Source organism: Balaenoptera acutorostrata, chromosome 10 (assembly GCF_949987535.1).
Source record: "Balaenoptera acutorostrata chromosome 10, mBalAcu1.1, whole genome shotgun sequence".
Lineage (NCBI taxonomy): Eukaryota > Metazoa > Chordata > Mammalia > Artiodactyla > Balaenopteridae > Balaenoptera > Balaenoptera acutorostrata.
Window position 1 is genome coordinate 38,228,487 of NC_080073.1, and position 22,486 is coordinate 38,250,972.

The following is a 22,486-nucleotide window of genomic DNA, read 5'->3' on the forward strand; positions in this document are numbered from 1 at the left end:
TTTTTTTTTCACTGATTTTTCTGTAATGACAATAAAATTGTACCTTTCATTTATCGAGCACCTCAGTGGGGCCTCTTTTGAGTTGTACACAGTTTGTCCCCTTTGATCTTACTATCATTATCCCCCACTTTACATCTGGGTCAGCAGAGGCCCAGAGACCTATGTGGCAGAGCAGGCCCTGCTAGGGCACCCAGTAAAGAGTGGAGGGGGTAGCGAGAAGCCTTTCTCCACTCATTTCCTCTTGTCCCCTTGGAGGGTGGGATGCAGGAGATGAAGGCCAGTTGGATTGCCTGCAGGGTCACTGCCCAGTGTCAGGTGGGGGGTGGTGGCAGAGGAGCACCAGATCTGAGAGATGTGTTAACAGGAGATGTCAATTAAAGATTGAAAGTGGAGAATACTAGGGGGATGGGGACTGTGGACTACTCCTGGGGGCAGCGTCTTTTGAGATGAGGAGACCAACAATCAGAGAAGTCAGGACCAGTCATTCCAAGAAGAAGGTACAGGGCATGCAAAGGCACCAGGGCGTGACTGGGAAGCTTATATTCCTGACCACAAGGAGGCCTGGGGAAGGGTCATTCTGTGCAGTGGGGTGGAACAGTTGAGTTGTGGATAGTGGCCAGTAAGCTGGCAGGGTCTGGCCTGGGATGGGGCTAATGGGGCTCTGGTCTAGGCTGATTGGGGTTTGGGGACTCTCTCACTCAGGGCCCTGCATATCAGAAGTAGGTGAAAAAGCAATTAAAATGAAAACGCTCTCCATTATCTGATGGTCTGCCTTTGGAGCACTTCAGCACCCGGAATCCCACTATGTCCTGAAATTTTCTGCATCTTTACTTGAGTACCTCACAGGAAGGCTCCTGTGAACCTCATTCATAGCCTTTAACCCTTATTTTAGAAACAGTTCTAAACTTTCTATCTTCTTAGCCCTTAGACAATTAAAAGCTGAAGATTAGAAGAGGCAAATGTCAGCAGATTGAAGGCAGGAAGGTGTGAGGAGTGACGTGTTGATGACAAGGAGCAGGCAGGAAAGGATAAAAATCAAGAACTATGGCAGCACAGAACCTTGGGGGGCATGGAGATAGTTGTGGGAAAGAATGGAGCTGATGTTGGGTGAGAGTGAGCAAGAAGTGGGTGAGGGCTGTCTTTATCGGAGCGGTGCCCAGGCCCACGTGTCCCGCCTGGTGCCTTCTCCGTTGCTGGCTGCAGGGCCCAACAAACACCTCCTCCAGGTCACCATGGCCCTGCCAGGGATGTCTACAGTTCCTTATTGCTTCAGCCTGGATCCCAGCCCCTTGATGACTCCCAAAATGCCTGAGGTGACCCCTCTGTCTGCTCCACCCCCAGATCTGAGTCACCCAGTGGGTGGGTAGCAGACACAGAGGGGCCAAAGGCAGGCTCTTCCCCACCTGGTGCCATGACCCAGACAGAAAGTGCTGGAGCAGGAGGAAGCCCTTCGTTGTCCACAGAGGCGACAAGTCTCAGGGTGCCCACCGGGTGCTGGCAACAGACAAGGGCTTTGCACCTCATGTAATGCTCACCACAACCCTGGGAGTAGGTCTAAATATTACCCATATTTCACAGAAGAGGAAACTGAGGCCCAGAGGGGGCAAGAGACTGGCTGAGGAGGTGAGGCACAGAGCAGAGCTAAGCCTGAGGGGTCCTGACTGCCCACCTGCCCCTGCACTGCTACATGAGGTGGTGAGGACGGGCAGCTGGGGTGGGGGGGCGGCTTTCAGGTGAGTTGTTCTTGGATGCTGGATTTATCCCCTTGCGTTCCTGCCTGCTAAGGTCTCTGGAGCCACTGGCCTGACCAAAAGGGTCCTATCCCGTTCCCCGTCGCCTCAGCCCAAGCCAGGGTCCAGCTCTTGCCTGAGGAGGGGCTACCAGCTACTTCTGACCCCTGACACTTTTCTGCTTCAATCTTTTTTTTTTTTGGCTGCACCGTGCGGCATGTGGGATCTTAGTTCCCCAACTAGGGATCGAACCCACAGCCCCTGCCTTGGAAGCACAGAGTCTTAACCACTGGACCGCCAGGGAAGTCCCAATCTGCTTCAATCTTATTTTCATGTTTCCCTACCAAGGGAGTGAGTGACGCCTACTTAGAACAGGATCAGTGGAGAGCATGTCATCGGGCCCCAGACCCAAGTCAGAGACCCAGCCTAACAGATGCTGAAAATCCTCTGGTCGCTGCAATCACCCCTGGGTGGTTCTGGGCTGGTGAAAGGAGCACACCTACCGGCACTGACCAAGGAGGAAGAGAGGAGCTGACTGGAGGGCACACAGGACCCTGCACAACATACAAACAATAACTGATGGTAACCCTTTACCGATTAAGTCCTTTACCAGCACACGTGCTCTTTGGGCACAAACTGGGCCAGACTCCATCTGGGCCCTGGGGACACAGCAGGGAATAAGATGGACACACTCCCCATCCTTGTGGGACTCGTGGGCTGGTGGGCGAGAGATAATAAGTAAACAAATGGGCACTCAGGATGAGTTTTGAGAGTGAAATGAAAGCAAAGCAGGAGGCGGGGAAGAAAGTGCTTTGGGTGTGGGGACACTCCTGCAGATGAGAGGGTCGGGGAAAGCTCTGGAGCAGAGTGGCACTGAGCCTGGACACCCGAGCAAAGAGCAGGAACTGGCTATGCAGACAACTTAGAGAAAGGACATCCCAGGTGGAAGGAGCTCCAGTGCAATGGCCCTGAGGCAGGAACAAACCTGGTGTGACCAAAAGATGGCTGGCTGCCCAGGAGGGCTGAGGAGACAGAGGGCAGGTGAAGAGGGCAGAGGGTGCACATGGATTGTGCTCTGGTGCGATGGAGCGCCCCTTCAGTGTTTAGCAGGGACAAGCTATGATCCAATGCTCAGTTCTAAGGCGTGAACCTGTCAGCTGGCGGGGGGGGATGGCCCCACAAGGGCCTGGGGGCCAGAGGCCAGAAAGGAGGTTGAGAGGTATGGGATATGGAGGAGTAGGGTGTGGTGGAGAGCAGAGGAGGCGAGGTGATCCTGGGTGGGGTTCGTGCCCCATTAAGTTCTCACTGCAGCCTTGCACACCAGCAGAGGTTGTCCCCATTTACAGCAGAAGAGGTAAGACTCGAGAGAGGTGGTGGCTTTTTCAGGGTCACACAACTTGTGAGGGGCAGAGCCGGGGTTCAAACTCTGACTCAAGACCTCATTTGTATAAACGGCTCTTCTGCTCTGCCTCCCAGGGGCTGGCATGCTAAGGCCTTGGCCCTCACAAGGCACTGGGGACATGTAGAAGGCCAGGCAATTCAGGAAGGCTTTTTGGAGGAGGGGGGCTGGGGACTGCCCTAGAGGATTCTGTCAGGCCATGGGGAAGTGGGTTTGCAGATTGATCCTTCGTGGTGTCCATCCTCGGACTCACAACGCCCCTCTGGAAAAATTCTGGGACAGAGATGCCACTAGGCCATTCAGGTTTCTCTTGTCAATCAATGAGAGGTCTTCCTGGGAGGCTTCACCCGTGATCACCGAGTGTCCTAACACGCCCTGAACCATCGGGGTCTCTGCACCTGGGCCCAGCTTCTAATCTGCCAACTAAGCAAATCTTGCTGGATCAAGGCCGAACATGGGTCTGAATAGGTCTGGGGACATGGCCAGGCTGGCTCCACTCTCAGATGGGAACCCTCCTGCCCAGCACAGCTCCACAGTGAAATAGAGGAGCCAAGAGCCTGAAATAAGTCCTAATCAAGAAGGCAGGAGGATTCTGGGACCTCACAAAGGCCCTCTTTCTTCAGGAGAAGTGGAGCCTGCGCAGGCCTGGGCAGCCCTTTCATACCAACCTGTTAGACCAGTTTTAATATAAAGCAGGTTGGAGCTTTGCCAGAAATTCAACAGCCTCTCCTGGTGAACGTGTCCTCCCCACCCCAACTGCAGGGTATGGGGCCCCCTCCCCAGCTTAGGCAGGCTGCACAGCCAGCCACCCAAGGGGCCGTTCCAATGGTCACTCTGGGGCAGCAGGCTGGGGCTCCCACATCTGATACTTAAGACAGGAGGTCCCTGGAGGTTTACTCCTGGCTAGCATGTCCCTCCAACCCTGGTTTTACCCCCACCTCCCCTCCAGTCTGGATTATGTGCTGTACACTTGGTTTGGGGGGGGCTGTTTCCCTCAACCTCACTGAACCTCAGAAGATTCCTTAGCTGTGAAATGGGGGGAGTGACAGCACCTCTCTCAGAGGGGACATGGGGGGCCCAGGAGGATTTATAAGTTGATACTGAGGAGAGCCTGAGAGGGTTCAACCTGGCAGCTGCTGCAGCTGTCACTGTAACTATTCCTTGTCCCTTGCTTTAATCCCATTTGAGAGGCGGGCAGGGCAGGGTTTTTTTTTTTTTTGGCTGCGTCGGGTCTTTTTTTTTTTTTTTTTTTTTTTTTTAATTTTTATTTATTTATTTATTTATGGCTGTGTTGGGTCTTCGTTTCTCTGCGAGGGCTTTCTCTAGTTGCGGCAAGTGGGGGCCACTCTTCATCGCGGTGCGCGGGCCTCTCACTATCGCGGCCTCTCTTGTTGCGGAGCACAGGCTCCAGACGCGCAGGCTCAGCAATTGTGGCTCACGGGCTTAGTCGCTCCGCAGCATGTGGGATCTTCCCAGACCAGGGCTCGAACCCGTGTCCCCTGCATTGGCAGGCAGATTCTCAACCACTGCGCCACCAGGGAAGCCCAACTGCGTCGGGTCTTAATTGCAGCATGTGGGATCATCATTGCGGCACGCGGGCTCTCCGTTGCAGCATGCGGGCTCTTCGTTGCAGCTCACGGGCTTCTCTCTAGTTGTGGCGCGCAGGCTCCAGGGCACGTGGGCTCTGTAGTTGTGGCGCGCAGGCTCCAGAGTGCGTGGGCTCTGTAGTTGCGGCACGTGGGCTCTCTAGTTGAGGCGCACAGGCTCAGTAGTTGTGGCATGTGGGCTTAGTTGCCCCATGGCACGTGGGATCTTAGTTCCCCCACCAGGGATCAAACCTGCGTCCCCTGCATTGGAAGGCGAATTCTCTACCACTGGACCACCAGGGAAGTCCCTGGACAGGTGTTGATGTCCCCTGAGGTCCCCATGGGAGCTGCAGGGGAGCTGGCTGGAACTCCCTGGAGCTATAAGCAGCCCCTCACCCCACCAGCTTTGATGCTGCCCTGCCAGCCCAGCCCTCCACCTTCAGGCGTCATTTGCCAACCAAGGCCTTGGGTTCCAGTCGTGGTAAATAGACCCTTTGTCTGGTCTCTGCATGGGCTGGGGTGGAGGCTAGACCAGCCTAACCTTCTACCAACTTCCCTTGCAGCTCCAGTAGAGACTAGGCCATCTGCTACCCTTGGGGGATGGGTCTCCCTCAGGCCTGTTACTCTCCACGCCCTCAGTGGTCTATGCCCTCAGAGGTGAGTCACAGATGAGGGAGGTGAGCTGGGTAGCACCTCTGGGTCTGTCCCATTTCAAAGCTGCAAGCCTGAGACCCAGAGAGTCAGGGTAATTTGTCCACAGTCACCCAGAGAGGAAGTGGCCATACGGGGCTGGAGCCCAGGGCTTTGAATCCCAGGCCAGGGCCTGTCCCCCTCACCCTAGAACTCTTGAACTTGAGTCTGCTGCCTTCTGACTAGGAGCATGGACAGCCTGGTTCAAGGCCCTCCAGACTCCCCCTGTCCAGACCTGGACTCTTCGCTGTCCCCTAGACATGCCTCCACAACCCCCACATGCACCCCCCGCCTGTTGATCTCCACGTCCGTCTACCTTGCCCCTGGTCCTTCTCAAGCTGCTCTCCTGCTGCTCCCCATGGCTGCCTTGCCCAGATCTAGCCTTACCATCACTCACTAACCTGACTGGACCATCCTGATGGCCTCCTCACTAGCCCCCTCAGCACTACCACCATCTCCAGAGTGAGGGGCTTGCAAACCCAAACTTGTCCTGCCTTCCTCATTTAGTGATATTCACAGGCTACCCTCATATCTTGCCTGTGCCTTACCCCAGGCTCCAAGACATGGATTCCCAAACTGCCAACAAGCCATTTCATTCTGCTTCCCTCCAAACAGCCCTCCACATACCAGGATATCATTCATCCTGGAATGTCCTCTTCCTCAGTTCTGCCAGGGCAAACTCTTACTTACCCTTCAAAGTCCAACTCAAATGCCCCTTTTCTGAGAAGTCTTCCTTAACTTCTCCTGCATTTATTCATGCCTGTGTTGGGCACCCAATGCATCCTAGGGAATCTCCCTGGAGACTGAGTTTTCCCAGGTCTCTCCAGCCTGGGGAGGAGAAAACATACTTTCCATAATAAATTCAAAACAGCCATTGTTTGACTAAATTTCTCTCTCTCACACACATACACACCATGCTTCCCATGAAAGTCTCCTGGGGATGTCTTTGAAGAGGCAAATTAGCCAAGTGGAAAGAGCTCAGGCAGAGTTCAAATTTCAGCCCCTCCAAAATCACTGTAGGATCTTAAGCGAATGGTTTAACCTCTTGGAGCCTCAGTTTCCCCATGTCTTTTTTTTGCTGCGTCGCAGGTGAGGTGGGCTCTGGCTCCCTCTTTCCCCGGCCAAGCAGCTGCGTCCTCCACAGCTCCTCCTTGGAGCGCAAACAGCCAAGAGCTCTTTTTTTTTTCTTTCTTTCTTTTTCTGTCCACTCCGCATGGCATGTGGTATCTTAGTTCCCCGACCAGGGATTGAACCCACGTCCCCTGCACTGGAAGCACGGAGTCTTAACCACTGGACTGTCAGGGAAGTCCCAGTTTCCCCATCTGTCTAACAGAGATAGTGGAAGTGCCCTGCCACAGGGGGGTTGGAGAGTGGCTGTGCCTGGTTTTGGGGGAATATGGGGTGAGTAGAAGCTGATGCTCATCTCTGAGCAGGAGATGTGGCAGGCCCAAAGCAGGAGGAGCCTTTTTGTGTGGCCAAAGTTTTATGCTCAATGTAAAGACAGTTGCTTCCATGACTCAGGCCTGGTTGAAGCAGGCAGGGCCCAGAGTGCAAGAAGTGGCCTCTGAGGGCTGAGGGAACTTGGGATGGCCACAACTCCTCCAGGCAGTCCTCTAGGACTGTTTCACTGCACAGTCCCCACTAGGGAGATCCACACTCTGATGGTATGGCTGGAAGGGGAGTGGCACCCAGCAAAATGCTCCCCAGGCACAGCCCTGTTCCAGGGACTCCCCACACCCAGCACCGATGAGCCAGACTGGGCCCTTCCTGTCACCAGAGCCGGGCTCCTCCTCCATCAGAGGTGAGGATATCACTCGTAGTTTGGGTTGGGCCAAAGCTTTGTTTTTAAAAGTGCTTCTCGCCTCTCAGCCTTCTCCTAAGAAGCACTTCTCCCCTCCCCACCCCCACCAGCTCTACTTCTGAGCAACATCAATGTGTGTGTGTGTGTGTGTGTGTGTGTGTGTGTGTGTGTGTGTGTGTGTGTGTGTGTGTGTGTGTGTGTGTGTGTTGACCTTTCCACTTGGCCAACATTCCTTTGTATTTCTCAGCTCCTTTGGGTAGATGGCCATGGTAGGAGGAGTTGTTAGGAGAGCAGGTTCTCAGGAAACCTTTTCTCCAAAGCCATAGAAACATGGAGCCCAAGGAAACACTAGAAAATGAAGGCTTATCCAGAAGGAGATGGGTTTCCGGAGCAGTTAGAGGAGTGTGGGTAAGAGAAAAAGAGAGCTCTAATGCCAGTGTGAGTGCCTGCGGGGTCTGGCCTCTGGGCATCCTTGCGAGGTCAGTGTTGTCAGCCTGGCATCTAGTGGGCAGGCTGAGCTTAGGCAGGCAAAGCTGGGTGACCCTGGGCAGATTGCTTTATCTCTCTGAGCCATACATGTCTTAAAGTAGACCAAAGTCCTGGGTTTGCTGTCAGTGCGATCAGCTCACACTGTCTCTACCCCAGAGGTGCTCAGACTGGGTCTCTATAGCCCTTTTTCTCTTCAGAGCCAGCAGGTGCCTGATTGGGGGGCTGTGGGCTTTGGGGCAGTAGCACCTGCTCTTAGCACTTTGACAGTCACCCCCTTTCTCCTCTGGGTCTCAGTGGGTGAACTGGGGCATGCTAGGCTCCAGGAGTATCCCTGGGCCTCACGGAGGGCAGAGAACTAGAGGGCAGAGAAGGCGTGGAATGGGTACCCCCCACCCCCACACTGGGTGAGGTGTTTTTGCTGGAATCGCAGCAGCTGTGGCTAGAGGCCTCTTCCCAGGAAGAAAGAGCAGAGCACCTCTTCCAAGAACTCGGAGGAGGCCTGCAGGCAGGGGAGGGGTAGTGGGGGAGTTAATTTTAAACCAAACAGCCTTCAACGCTTCTCAGGAACTGGTTGCTCAACATGATCTGGCAGGTCCCAGACGGGTGGGCAGGCCTGGTGCCAGCTCAGAGGTGGCAGGGGTGGAGGACACGCCCCAGAGTGGGAGGCCCAGTGACCTTGAAGGAAGTTGGGCCCTGTCCTTGCCCATGAATCAGGGCCTGCCACCCCCAACCCCCACCCACCTTGCTGAGGGTGTCAGATGGGGTGACTTCCTCTGTTATAATCAGGCAAGGTGAAATTGTAAGAAGATTAATAATACAGGTGTCATGTCCTTCCAAGGACCGACTGTCCCATCCCCCCTTCACTGCTCAGAACCTGCCACTCCTGTCCCCTGGTCTATACCTCTGGAGGTTATCTGATGAAGGCCTGCTCTGAGGCCAGAGTAAGGCTTGTGTCATTTGCCTATGAGATGGGACCCTGGGATGGGGGTCGGGGAATCGAGGATGGAGTGTAGCAAGCTGACCCCAAGTTCTGGGTCCAAGTGGTGAGCCTCCTGTGTGTTCAGGGAGGCTGTGAGCTGAACTCACTGGGCCTACCCTGCCCCCTAGCTGACTGGGAGTCAAAGTGCCTTCACACACATTGACCTCCTGCCCCCCGACCCTAGTGTGGCCACCCTCTCTGGGCTGACAGCCTAGGCCCACCTCCCAGCGTCTGGACTCTACAGAGGCCCCCGCCCAGGGCACCCCCTCCTTCATTCCCTTTGCCAGCTGCCCAATGAGACCCCAGCAGGCTGGGTGGGGCGAGGCGTATGTTCTAGGAAAGGATCCTGAGCAAGCGCTGCCAGGAGCCGCGGTTCTTGGAATCGGCACTGCAGAGCGAGGGGACGCTTCCTGGAACCCGCTGGCCACTCCAGGGAGAGAGGCTCGGAGGAGGGGCAGTGACCTAGGTGAGGGGGAGGGGGAGCTGAGGCCACAGCTGGGGTCCTTGCCTCCAGGAAGCCCTCCCTGACTGCGGGTGCCTCCTTAGACTCCCCTCTCTCAGCACTGAGTCTGCAGGGTCCCTCTAAGGGCTCTGCCAGGACAGGCCCAGGTCTGGCACAACCTCTGCAGTACCCAACATCCAGCCCAGGGATAGGCACAGAGTGGAAAACCAGAAACAATAGGGAAAAGGGGGGGTGTGCGTGCCTGGGAGGAGGGGCAATAGGCAGGTGAGGGGGCACAGGTGAAAGTGGGATGTTAGGTACAAGTGTACTGCCCAGGCTGGTGAGCAGTCAGGGCTACGAAGGCTAAGGGGGAGGAGGAGAGCGAGCAAGGTGGGATCAGCAGTGCCAGGCCCTGCTCACTGAGTCCCTTGCTGATGAATGGGAAACCTCTGGCCAGGACTTCTGTCTCTCCTTCAGGCCAGTCTTTTCCTACAGGGTCTTTCCCCTCAGATCCCTGTCCCACAGCTGGAGTACAGGTCCCAGCCTCAGCATCAGGCCACCTGGTATGGTCCTAGCACCAGTGCCCAGCTGTGCAGTCTTGAGCATACATCTGGCCTGTTGGAGACTCAGTTTCCCTACTTAGAGAATGAAGAGGAGAAGCTGCAGGGCCCCCAGGACAGCTGTGCAGGTTGTGACCTGGTTCTGGGACTGGGTTGGGACCTAGTCACACTTTGAGGGAGTAGCCATGAGTATTCCCATCAAAGGGTCCTGGGGACAGCAGGGGTCTTGAAGGGGTGCTGGGGGACATGTCTAGACGGGCAGAGAGGGGAAATAAGGGCCTCCCTCTCTAGCTGGGTGACCTTGGGGCAGTCTTTTAACCACTCAGGACCAGTTTGCCCTCAGAAGAATGGAGAACCCTCCCTGGCTAAGGCTGGACAGAGGTGTGGGCAGGGATTTGCCTCTCCCCTCATGCCCTCAGGTCACTCCTTGGCTCTCACTGAGCACAGCTTCAAGCCTGCTACCCACCCACCCCCGACATGTCACAGAGATGGGGCCCCCAGCCCATCCTCCAGAGGCCAGTCCTGGGGTTGAGAAGGGCTGAGACTCAGTGCCCAGGCGGGGGCTGTGAGGCAGGGTTGTGACAGAGAGGCCCTTTGACCCCTGCAGGAGGATGGTGGGGCACCCTAGGGACACAGTTCACCATTATGCTTGCACTTTGGAGTGCTGGTTCTCTGGGGCTACCTGAGGCAGCTGGCAGTGTAGTGCTGCATTCTCCACCACTTAGCAGCCCTGGTGCCTGCACCCAGGTCAGGTTGGCCTTGACTGGGAAGATACCATGGGAGGACTGGACCTGGAACCACCCAACCTGAGTGGGAAGAGCTGCTGGGTGGCACGTACTGGGTTTGCAGAGGACACTGGTGCCCTGCTCTATATAGGTAGCTCCAGAGCCAGGCACTCTGCATGACTTGAGCCAGTCATGACTTCTTACCTTACAGAATCATGGTGAGGAGTAAATATGTTTGGTGATTTTTCTCCTTGGGGTCTCCTCCCTGGTCCCAATCCACCCCTCCGGCTCCCCCTTGACCATAGGCCCAAGTAGACAAGAGCCCCAGAAGCACTCTATCTTTGGCCCTTATTGCAACAGGAAGAACTATGGACACATCTGCTCTTCCCACTGGAGCACAGGCCCTGACATTTGCAGTGCTCCGGGCAAAAGGACAAATGGAGGCCCACACTACAGAATCTAAATATTTAAAATCATAAATCAAGCTACAAACTGCTAATAAAACACGTTCTATCCTCCTACTCAACAAGTAAACTTTCATAACAATAAAAAATCTGTAAATCTGTGGTTTTTGTATGTCTGAAAGTCATAAAAATATCAGAAAGTCAGATATCAAAGATGATTGAATTTAATGATTATTGCTCATGTTCAGGTGTTCACTGATACTAAGTGAGTAAGAAGATACAGACATGCCTAATTCATAAGGTATTATATACTTATTCTGTAACATTCACTGTTCTTGCTTTGATTCCAGTAAAACTATTGATCATGTTGTTATAGTCAAGATTTTCACATAATTACTATCCTATTGGCAATAATGATTTAAAAGACTAAAATAAAATATTATATTCAAAGAGCACAAAAATATGAATTAAATTTAAAATATTAGAAATTGAAAGTATTTAAAATACATTCCAAAAAGTTATTTTTTAAATAATCAAAATTAGTAAAATTAAAAGGAAAAATACAAACTATAAGTTATAATGAACTAATATAAAAATTTAAGTCAAAAAGATTTAAGCTAAAATGTTATTCAACTTTTTGAAATTTTTATTAACTGTTAAATATTTTTATAGAAAGAAACCTTCCCAATTCGTGTTCAAATCCCCTGCGAACTCTAAGGCTGGTTCACAGCCTCCCTGCATTTCCCTGGGGTCTGAATGGTGTCATCACGAGTGGGTGTTGGGTTTGTCTCACATTGTGCCAGCGCTAAGTGTCAAATCCCCAGTGATGGTGATGCCCATGGGTTCTTTAGTCCATTTATTGTGAATTGATCATTTGTGTGCTTGTGATACATTCTGAATAACAGCCTCCAAGCAGCTTAGAAGAGAGTGGTGACAGACCAGGCACAATTTCCAATAAATGATATTGATCCAATATCAATCCAATAATTGATATTGATTTGGGAAAAAAATGAAGTCCAATGCCTACCTCACACAGGGAAATCTCAATAATTCTAGATGGACTAAATATTTAAACATGAAAAAATCACACCCTAAGAGTCTTTTAGAGCACCTCCTTAAGAGTCACAACAGTATCGATTCTGGGTAAGGAAACTTCTTCCTTCATGTGGCTCCCCTGCATTACTTGCAGGACAGGTCTGGAGAAATGAGAGCCAAGCCAGAAATCCATTACTGCCCATTTAGTGTCATCTTCCAAGTCTTGGAGGGTTTCCCCCAGAGGCAGGCTCAGGGACAAGGATCCAAACACAAACAGCTTATTTCAGAGGTGATGTCAAGAAGCACCAGTAGAGGATAGGGAGGCAATTTTTCCTGGTTATCTCCCATTTCTGTACACTTGCCGGTAGAGGCACTGACTGCCCTTGTTCCGAACAATACTTTCAGAATGGGTGATTATTCCAGTGAACAGCCTTAGAAGATAGAGATAGCGTCTCCCTCCAGGGAAAAAGGCAGATTTGTTTACTGTCCAGTATAATAAAGATAATATCTGCCTCTGGAGTGAAGGGTGGGCAGGTTTGTTTATAGTCTATTATAAAAGATTTGGGTTCCCTGATCTCAGGGTTCCTCTCCTGTCAACCCACGGCATGCGCAGGCATCATCTGGCCCTTATTGGGTCACTCTGCAGGAATTGGGGTTCAGGGAAGTGGTACAAGAAAATGCTGATACTCTGTCTACTGTTACTGTGGAAAATAAACTGACCTTTGTTTCTCAAGCAGGAATCTGTGTCTTCAGCCAACATCCTCAGGAATATGGCAACTTGTTAGCTTGTTGAGTTGGGTGAAATCTCAGAGCCTTCCCAGTTCCTGACATAGAGGACAGGGGAAGTGAGACAGGGAAGGAAAGGAAGCCAAAGCAGGTGTGTTAATGAGTGTGCTCCCTCTGTGGACAACTGAGGTCAGTCCTCGGTTGAGAGATAGTGTAGAACACACATCAGTGTTGTCCTACCCGAGAGGTAAGGAAGCTGGGATGTGTATCCACCAACTCCCACTCTTCACTGGCTTAGGGCTGCTCCAGGGGGTGAACTCCCTGCCCATTTCACCTACCAAGCTGGCCTTTGCCATAGAGAAAGCCTCAAGCTGAGCACTGCAACTGCTGTGTGGGAACCTGAGTGGGAAGGGATATGCTCCATGTGAGCAGGGCCTTATCTGAATACTGCCCATGCCCAGTGCCTGGCACAGTGCCGAGCAGACAGTGATCAAATGCATGCCACATGGGCCAAGGATAAGGACCTGTTTACTTGCCTCTGTTCTCCACTAGGCCATGAACTCCTTATGGGCAGTGTCTCTGTCAATTTTTCCTTCATACTCTAGCACCAAGGGTAGGCCTGACAATTAACCTTAGGCTCCCAGTTAGGGGTGTAGGGGAGTGAGGGGATAGCCAGGCAGTGATGGGGCTCAGTGCCGCATGGGGCAAAGGCAGACTCCCTGCCTGCCTCCTGAGACCAAGTGGAAGGGAAGAGCTCTGGAAAGGAGCAGACAGGTCTGTCCAGGGCCATTTAATGAAAGGGCGGCACCCAACAAATCTGAGGTTTCTCTACTCTTTGTTCAACCCCCACCCTCCACCCCACCAAACACAGGCCTAGCCCCCAGTTGAGGGGTACTCAGGGTGTGGGGGAATAAACAAAAGCTGGAATGGTAAACTCCAAGGGATCAATCTTGCCGAGAGTACAGTGCTCCAGGCTTCTGGGCCTTCAGGGAAGGAGCAGAGTTGGGGGCAGATGGTGAGGCCTAGCAGAGGTTCGGTTTCCTCTCCTAGCTCCAGGGCCCACCCCAGGGCCTGGCAAAGTCTGGAGGGCTGGGCTGGCCTGGGTGTGGCTTCCACTGTCTCAGCCTCTAAGGACCCTTCACACCCAGCCTAGGGCTCTAGGGGTTAATTTTATGTTTAGTAGGTGGGTGCAAAATGGGTGGGAGTGAGGGGGACAGAGGCTGAGGGAGGCTAGAGGCAGGGGAAAGTTCCAGGGGGTCAAAGAAGGTATAGAAACCATTTAAACAGAATTTGGAAGTTTGGATTTTATTTGCGGAATCAGAGAGAGATAGACAGAGATTGAGAGAGAGAGGGCATTCCAGGCAGCTAGGACAGCCCAAGCAAAGGTGTAGTGTGGGGGAAATTCCTAGAAATGGCAAGGCTTGGGAGGACCCTGTGGTTGGTCCCTAGGTGGGTTTTCTGGGAGAATCAACCCAGAGTTTGATGCAGTGTGGTCATCAGGGATTGCCAAGCCCCAAACGCCAGGCCAGAAAGGTCAGGGATGTGGACAGGTGCCTACGTCTGGCCCATTCCCCTCCCAGATCTCCCCTAACTTGCTGTGTGACCCTGGGCAAGTCGTGGGCCCTCTCTGGGCTTCAGCTTTCTTTTCCAAGAAATGGGGACACAGTACTCAAGCTCCCATGAGCTCCCATAACTCAGAGACAGTAGTTGGGCCTCCAAGACAGGGTGATACCTCATAAGAACCTCAGTCACCCCTTCTCCAAGTATGGAAGACAGCCTTGGCCCTCAGCAACCTGGGGCCCCTCACAGAGGCCACACACACAAGGTCCTGACCTGGTTCCCAGAGCCTGGAGCTCCCCCATCCAATGGAAGCCCTGTGTGGACACACCTGTGATCATGGACATGGACCCACATGCTCAAGTCCCACACCTGTGCACATGCACATATCTATGGGTACCTGTGTAGGGGTGTGCAGGTCTCTATGATGGGCATGTGTGATGTGGCCTGGCTCCCTACTGCTGACCAGAACAAGCCTAAGGACACAGCCAGTCATGAGGGGCCTGTCAGGAGGAGTCCATGTCCAAATCCATGAGTTCCTCAAGGACAGGGCCCCATCTGAACCACCCCACCTGGCTTACAGTTGGTGCTCAATGCTTGTAGTGAACAGTGGGGCTGGGGATGGGGGAGAGACAGGACACTAAGGACCTCAGTCACCCATTCTCCAAGCTTGGGAGGTAGCTTCAGGCCTCAGCAAGTCAGGGTCCCTCACAGATATTGGCAGGAAAAGAGGACTTGTCCAGATGCTGTGTCCTCACATGACTCTGAATTCCACCCCACCCAGATGGCCCCAAAGGAGGCAGAGGTGCTGGGCTCTTGGCTATGACTCAGCGGAAGGAAGACAGGAAGGGGGGTTGGTGGTGCTGGGGCCCTAGGGTTTTGCTTCTCATTTCTCTCTTCCTAAAGCATAGCAAGTTCCCAGAAATGAAGGTACAGAAACCCCAGGCTCTCAGGGGCACTGGGTTCCCCAGTCCTCCCACCCCTGGAGATCCCACATAGGGCCTGGGGAAGCCCCTAGTCCCTGTCCCCTCCTTGGGACCTTCTTCCCTGCCCCAGAACCAGGGACTGAGTACCTGGAAGGTCCACACCAGAGCCAGGAGGGAGTCGTGGACTCCTCAGACTTTTCAGAAGTATGTGGCCCAGATTCACTTGCTGAGACAGATGCTGAGTGAGAGGAGGCACTGGAACCTCCTGGACAGGTAGGGGTGGAGCAGTCAGGGTGGGCTTCCCAGGAGAGACAGAGGCTGCCCTCACCAAGAACCTGAGTGAGGGCATCCTCAGATACCCCATGTGAGTTCCTTCTTTCTCCTTCCCCTCCCTTCCCGTCCTCCTTTCCTTTTTTCCCCCTCTCTCTTTCCCTCTTTCTTTCGTTCATATTTTTAACTATTGGAAAAAGCCCAGTTTAAAAAAGCACACACACACTCAAATGGGCACAACACCAAACTATGATACGTTAGAATCCTACCGATGTGTCCAGAGAACCAGGTTTGGGCTGAGCTGGACATAAGCCTTCTCCTGCTGTCCCTGCAAATGAAAGAGACTGCAAGGGGCCCTTCAGAAACATGCTACCATTTGTAACCACTTATCTGTGAGAATCACTTGGTGGGGTCATTTGGTCCTGTGCCACCAAAACCAAACACTGAAAGACACTGAACGCTGAGGCTGACATAAGACTGCAACTCCCATCCTAGCCCCCAGTTCAAACGTCAGTGCTCATCGCTGTTCACCTTGATGGACTTAATGCTAAGAAAGTGTTGAGAATTTGAACTTATAAAATACATTTATGTTTAAAATGATGCTTTTATCTTTTAAAAACTACATAGTTGAGTTCCACGTGAAACTTGGTTTGAAAGAACAAACTCTACAGCTCTAGGGCTCTGGGCAGGAGGGCTGGGCAGAATGACAAGAGACAGAGGATTTCTGTGCAAGCAGAGAGAGTGGGGAGCCCTGGTCAGTTCTTGAGCTGTGGAATGCCTTCAAGAAGGGTTTTAGGCACATCCACCTGCACCCTCTCCCAGAACCTCCCAGGCCTGGGGACCTGAAATGTTCCGCCTGATATGGCAGGCTTTACACCTCCTTATGCTGAGAGGGGACTCACTTTCCTCACCCACCTGTCAGCAGGGAACCAGAGTCTGGGTGTCTGTCAGTCCCACCCCACATCCGGAGTACATCAGAGCCTCCTTTCAGCAGCAGCCACTTTCACTGCCCTCCCCTCCCCCATGGGCTCCTCTGCTGTGGGGTGTGAAAGTTTGGCACCAGGGGCAGCTGGGAGGGGAGGAAGCTCACTCCACATCTGGCGCTTTCTGTTTGACTCACCACTTTCCTCTTTGCCCTGGAAGCCCATGTCAGCCCTGGGTGCACCCCAGCTGGCTATCGGGGGCCCAGGCTGCAGCTGGCCTCTGTGGCCTGCTCACTCCCCTTCCAGCTGGGATGTCAGAGGACTGGGTTCAAAGCCCAGCATGGCTACTTCCTGCTTGTGTGATGTTGCACCGGTTAAGTCTCAGTTGCTTCATCTGTCTAGTGGGCCAAGGAAGGCTCCCCTCATGTGCAGACCGAGGATTTATGACAAAGTGTGTGTAGCACGGGGCACCATTACACATGGAGATGCCCAGTTACTGTTGTTGACAGAGCTCAGGCCTGGGAGGGTGGTCTTCACAACTCCATCTAAAGGGCTGCCTCTAGGTTATGTCCCCACATGGTCACATTTGGATCTCCAGACACCCCTGCCCACTGCCCCTGACACTGCCTATGGGATGGCCTGAGGGCACCCCACTCTCTCAAGCTGTCTGTCTCTAGTACCCCAGTGCCCAGTTCAGGGTGGCTCCAGGGCCCCCAGGTTCCAGTCAGAGCCCTGGGCCCTATCGTGGTCCTGGCCACCCCCCACCCTACATCCAATCCCTCAGCAATGGTTGTGAGTTGGTTCTGTTCCAGAAGGCCTATTGCTATATACCATTGCTATAGCCCCTAGCAGCTTCTAGATCCTGGCCCAGTTGCAGCCTCCTACCCCAGTCCCCTCTTCCTGGCAGCTAGAGAATATCCTCAATGCCTACCTGACCCTGTAACTCACCCTGAGACCCTTAAATTAGGCTCTGGTACCCAGAAATGCATTCAGAGCTCATCCAAAGGCACCCACCACGACCACCACCTCGCCACAACACAGTCCTCTCCATGTGCCTTCAGGCATCCAGGCTTTTGCCCAGACTGTCCTCACTCTGGGCCTGCTCTATCCCTGTCCTGCACCCTACCCTCTTCAAGCCAGGTGTGATGACCAAGGCCTCAGGCCCTGGGTCATTCGGCTTGCACTGGAATCCCAGTTCAGCCAGCATATAAGCAGGTTCCTTAGCCTTTCCCAGTTTTAGTTTCCTCATCTGTAAAATGGGAGGGTTCACTGACTTTGCCTTATGGGATGTCTTGAGAGTGAATAAGATAATCCCAGAAGCACTTGGTTCAGGGTGCACCATTCAATCTCCATATTTTACAAGCTCTTCTGACTGGTGTCATCTACCCAGGGCCTGGCACATAGTAAGGCTTGGGAGACAGAGGCCTGAGCCTATGCTGCACACACCCCAGGAGAAGGGCCCACCAGGGCAGGCACTGGGCTTCTGGAAAGCCCTCTGGGAACAACCCCGGCAACCCCTGCTCCTGCTCTCAGGATCCATAGGCCCAGGTGGACCTCTGCACTAAGCTCTGCAGGGGGCAGCCCAGGACCTAGCTATGCTGACCTCAGTCTCTGACCAGTCAAATGGGCACCAATGGTGGCCTCACCCTCCCTTCCAATCCAGTGGTGAGACCTGATCCGTGACTGCACCCTGCTGAGCCTTGGTTTCCTCATCACGGAGATGATTAAAAACCCAGTCTGTGGGGTTGTGTGAGGATTAACACCAATAAATGTAAAGCAGCTGCTTGGGGCCCAGTGCCCAGCAGGAGCTCAAGAAATGATGGCAAGGAGATGGAGGAGGAGGAGGAGGAAGGCCCAGGGGGCTGCCCAGATACTTCACTCAGCTGCAGGGTCTGAGGGCAAACAAGGCCCAAGCAGCTCTAGCTCGGGGTTCACTCTACTCGCCCACGTAGCTTGGCCTCACACTGACTCCCAGGAATGGCAGACAGGACTATTCCTGGAAAGCAAGGCAGGTTGGGGGTCTGCAGCTGATAAATGGCTGGAGGCTGGGAGGCAGAGAAGAGACCTGGGTTTGAGCCCCAGCCCTGGTCTGCTGAGCCTTAATGTTCTCATTTGCACACAAGGATCTTTGTGGGTGCTTCAAGTCCCAATAACCTGCTCCTGGGGCTCAGTAGGCTGGGAGACCTGACCCCTCCATTCCCCTAGATGCATGCCCCAGGAGAGGGCTATAGACGCAGCACAGCAGGGGGCAAGACAGTGGCATCCCTTGCTCTGAAAGGCAAAGTCTCTGAGAGAGACCCCAGCCTCTGAGAAGGAGCAACCAGACAAGGCCTGCCTTCTGCTGGGCAGAGCTGCTCTGAGCCACCTCACCCTCTCCGCTCAGTCATGGCCAGGGCCAGGTGGAAGGCAGCTCAGTCCAGGGCTCCCAGTGAGGCTGAGGTAAGCTTCCCTTGCCTCTCCTACTCTGTGAACTGTAAAACTGGCCTTTCCCCACCGTTTCCCTATAGGATGATTGAGAGGAGTGTCTTGGAAGGGGAGTGGTCCCAGAATTTGAAGCTCTTACACATCGGATTCCTGGTTATGAGGCCAAAGATGCTAAAGGTTCCTTGGCAGGGTGCATAACCAGTTCTCTCAGGGAGGGATGCAAAGAGGAACCCCTGCTCTCCTCACAACTACCATCAGGGCTTCAAATGAGACCCAGATCTGCCCGCACACCCAAGGCTGTAGTTGGGCTAATGTGGCTGACATCAGGGATAGGGTTGAAGGTTCCAGGTAGCCACTTCAGCTCTGGGGATCATGAAGCTGAGAATGCTAGGAATGACCCACTTCTAGCCCAGCCACACAGCCCAGCACAGGCTTGCAGCACGAGCTGGGCACTGCCTGGAGGCTGGAAGGAGCCAAACCTCCATGGCCTACATGGAGGGATCATCTTGGAGTCAGGGGCTGCTGCGCTCATTTCAGGCACAGTACCTGCTCACCCTCACACCCTGTTCATTATCACACACTCCAGGGGTGCTGGGTCAGCCACGTGACTCCATGGGAGTCAGGACCAGGCTCGGATCCAGTCTCTGAGGTCCCCTCTGAGGGCCTGGGTGGCCCCCATACCACTGGAGATGGACCATGGAGGCCAGCTTTGCTCTCTCTCCCTGATCCCAGTTCCATTCCCCACAGCTCCCAGTGCCTGGGCCAGCTTCTCTGCGTCCCACCCTGGGCAGTCTTCTAGTCTCTCACTCCAAGAAAGGGCCAGCTCTAGGGAGCCTGGGCAGCTCAGGTCTCCAGGTTGTGAAGGGTTTCCCACCCCCATCCCCACCCACCTCACTGCTCAGAGGAAAAGTGTTCAAGGCAATCTATCATGCACCTCAAAATCTTTCAATCTCTGCCCATTTCCAAATTCCAATTCCAAAGCCACTTCCATTTTTAGGTATTTGTTAGAGCAGCACTTCACTTCGGGTGCCAAAATCCGTAATAGTGTCCTATTGCTGCTACAACAAAATGACCACAAACTTAGTGTTTTTAAACAACACAAATGTATCATCTTACAGTTCTGGAAGTCAGAAATCCAAAATCAGTTTTAAGAGGCTAAAATCAAGATATTGGCAAGCTGGCATTCTTTCTTAAGGCTCTAGGGGAGAATCCATTCCCTTGCCTCTTCCAGCTTCTAGAGGTCGTCTGTATTCCGTGGCTCACGGTCCTTCCTCCAGCAATGGCATCACTTTGACCTGTGCTTCCACCGTCACATCCCCTTCTCTGACACTCCTGCCTCCCTCTCATAAGGACCCTTGTGATTATATTGAGCCCACCTGAATAACCCAGGATAATCTTTCCATCTCAAAATCCTTAAATCTGCAAAGTTCCTTTTGCCATGTAAGGTAACAAATTCACAGGTTTATGGGATTAGGACGTGGGCATCTTTGGGGCCATTATTCTACCTACTACAGGAGGGGGAAGATTGCTTTACCAGTCCCAATCCCCGCCCAGATGGCCTGTCCTAGGACTGGGGGGGTCATGAGGGGGGATCAGGCTGCTGTTCTGGCCAGTGCTGGCTGGGGGCTGGCTGGGGGCTGGCCGGGGCCCAGAGCTCCAGGAAACCTGGCGCCTGCCCCTGCTGCAGACAGGACAGCCTGTACTTGGCGTGGCCACTGTGCAGAGATCAGGTGCACTGTAGCCCAAGAAGTGGCTATGGCTCAACTTGAACAGCTGCCTGGCTCGGGTGGGAGGCTAAGCCCTCGTAGCTTCTTCTCCCTGCTGACCAGAATATGCGAGAGCTGCTGTCAGGTATGATGTGAGCCACATGGGAAATTCCAGCTCCATTCTAGAAAACGCATACTGTTGCCTTACTGGTGGACATTTACTGAGCTTAGGGTATGCTAGACCCACATGGGACCCCAGAGAGAAGACAAAGACAGGAAGGCTTCCAAATGCATGAGACAGAATGTCATTGCTACTGGAAGAAGTGGGCTAGGGTCTGGTGGGGAGAACCCAGAGGTCAGATGGGTGTTCCAGAGGAGAGAGCATTTGTGTTGGAGCCTGAAGGAGAGGATTATCTGGACTACAAGTGGTGGGCAAGAGCATTTCTGATGAATGCACAGCCTGGGCAAAGGGAAGGAGGGGTGTTTGAGGAATGGAGAGTTCTGCAGGGAAGTTGGAGTCTAGGGCAGTGGAAGAAAGAATCCAAAGATGGATGGGAAGGGACATGCTGGCCTGCAGAGGTTAAAGCAGTTCTCAAAGCCAGTCAGCAGTGGAATACTTTGTTCTGATGGAAGCTTACTCAGAGCACTGATGAGGCTTTGGGAGGGCTCCCCAAGACCCTTCCCATAGTCATCCTCCCCTACCTCTTCAGATCTGGACTCAGCAGGACACGGAGACCACATTCAGGTCATGGGGAGCCAGCCAAGGATTTAGAGGAGGGATTGGGAGAAGTTAATGGCCCAGGGTCCAGGTGGGGTTAGGGGAGAGCAGAAAGGGTACATGTCAATAAAGCAGCTAGATGGGCCCAAAGGAAAGAGCCATGGGCAGCTGGGAAAAGCATACAACTTGAGGCAAAGTGTCAGTTTCCTCAACTGTCAGAAGAGGAGATGTAATTGCTCTTCCAGAGTACATCCATCAGGGACTCCTACACCCTCTGCCCACGCTTGGGGCTCCAGCTGACAGAGGCTGGGTGGACAGCAGGCACATCCCTCAAGACCTCAGGGGCCTGTAGAGCCTGGACTCCACCATCAGCCCCACATCCTCCTGCTGTTCTGTCTCCTGGGCTCCATGATACATGCTAAAGGAGGCAGCTCATCTCTGCTCTGGCCCCAGTAAGGAAAGAGGAGACAGGCAGGTGAGACTGGCTTTCCCTGGGCTGGAGCCACAGGCTGCTCTGGCCTGGACCTTGGGGCACTCAGGCCCTGGTGAAGAGGGAAAGGAGGGACTGAGGGGAGATCTGGCTGCCTGGCTACCAGCCTCTTGGTGGCTCCATCTCCAGAGGGCAGAGAGAAGTCAAGAGCCCGAGACTGAAATCCCTGCCTTCCCTTCTTTCCAGACTGCCATGTCTCTGCCTGACTCGTGTTGGTGCCAACCACAAGACACACACATGAGGGTACAGGGTCCTCCTTATGTCTGCCCTCCAAGGCAAGCAGTGAAAACGGTCACAGTGCCCCATGAAAGGTGCAACCCATGGTCTCTTCAAAATCATCATATTAAGATAAAGAAAGCACTTGGTCCCATTTCTCAGACTTAGAAGCCAAGGCTGACAGAGTTGAAGTCATCTACCCAAGGACATACCCTACTGAGGGGCAGATGCCAGGATCTGCACCCAGGCTGGTGTGGCTCCAACATTGGAGCTCAACGTCCAAGTCCCAGTCAAGCCAGTGGCTGCAGGCTTGAAGCCTGGTCCTGCCAGTCCACTTGGCCTGCACCTCTTTCTCAGGGGAGTCAGGCCTCATGGGAGGAAGTTGTCCCCAAGGGTGTCTCCTGCTTCAGTGACCCCAACTACGCCTACACTGTCACTCCCCATTATTATGTACTATTGGGGAGCCATATCCACATGCTTGCCAAGGCCCTTCCTCAGTAACGGGCCTGAAGCCAGGAGGGTGAGACCATCAGGGAAGCCATCAGTGGTTGAGGTGTGGGACAAGGAGGCAACAGACTGCTAGGTCAGGGCAGCTACCCTGAGGTGCTGCAAAGAGAGCAAGAGCCCAAGGACACAGGTAGGAGGAGAGGAAGGGCAATACTGGTGAGGCGGGCCGAGATCTGAGAGCAC

The 22,486-nt window shown here is 53.5% G+C and overlaps 1 protein-coding gene across 5 annotated transcripts in view; it reads right to left on the reverse strand.

Moving 5' to 3' along the window:
- Positions 1–6,097: 6,097 nt before the first annotated feature.
- HEMK1 (HemK methyltransferase family member 1) overlaps positions 6,098–22,486 on the reverse strand; it is a 28,407-nt gene continuing 12,018 nt past the window's right edge. For 2 of the 5 annotated variants that reach the window (XR_009009494.1, XR_009009492.1), the window contains exons 11-12: positions 12,561–12,664; positions 6,098–6,233 (exon numbers count right to left, since the gene is read on the reverse strand). Coding sequence is in view for 1 of the 5 variants with exons in the window: in XM_057554719.1 (XP_057410702.1) it covers positions 6,140–6,233 (94 nt within the window). In the remaining 4 variants the exon portion in view is untranslated. Of the gene's footprint in view, positions 6,234–11,479; positions 12,002–12,560; positions 12,665–22,486 lie in introns of those variants that run through there. The other 3 variants (XR_009009493.1, XM_057554719.1, XR_009009495.1) reach the window with 3 other exon arrangements.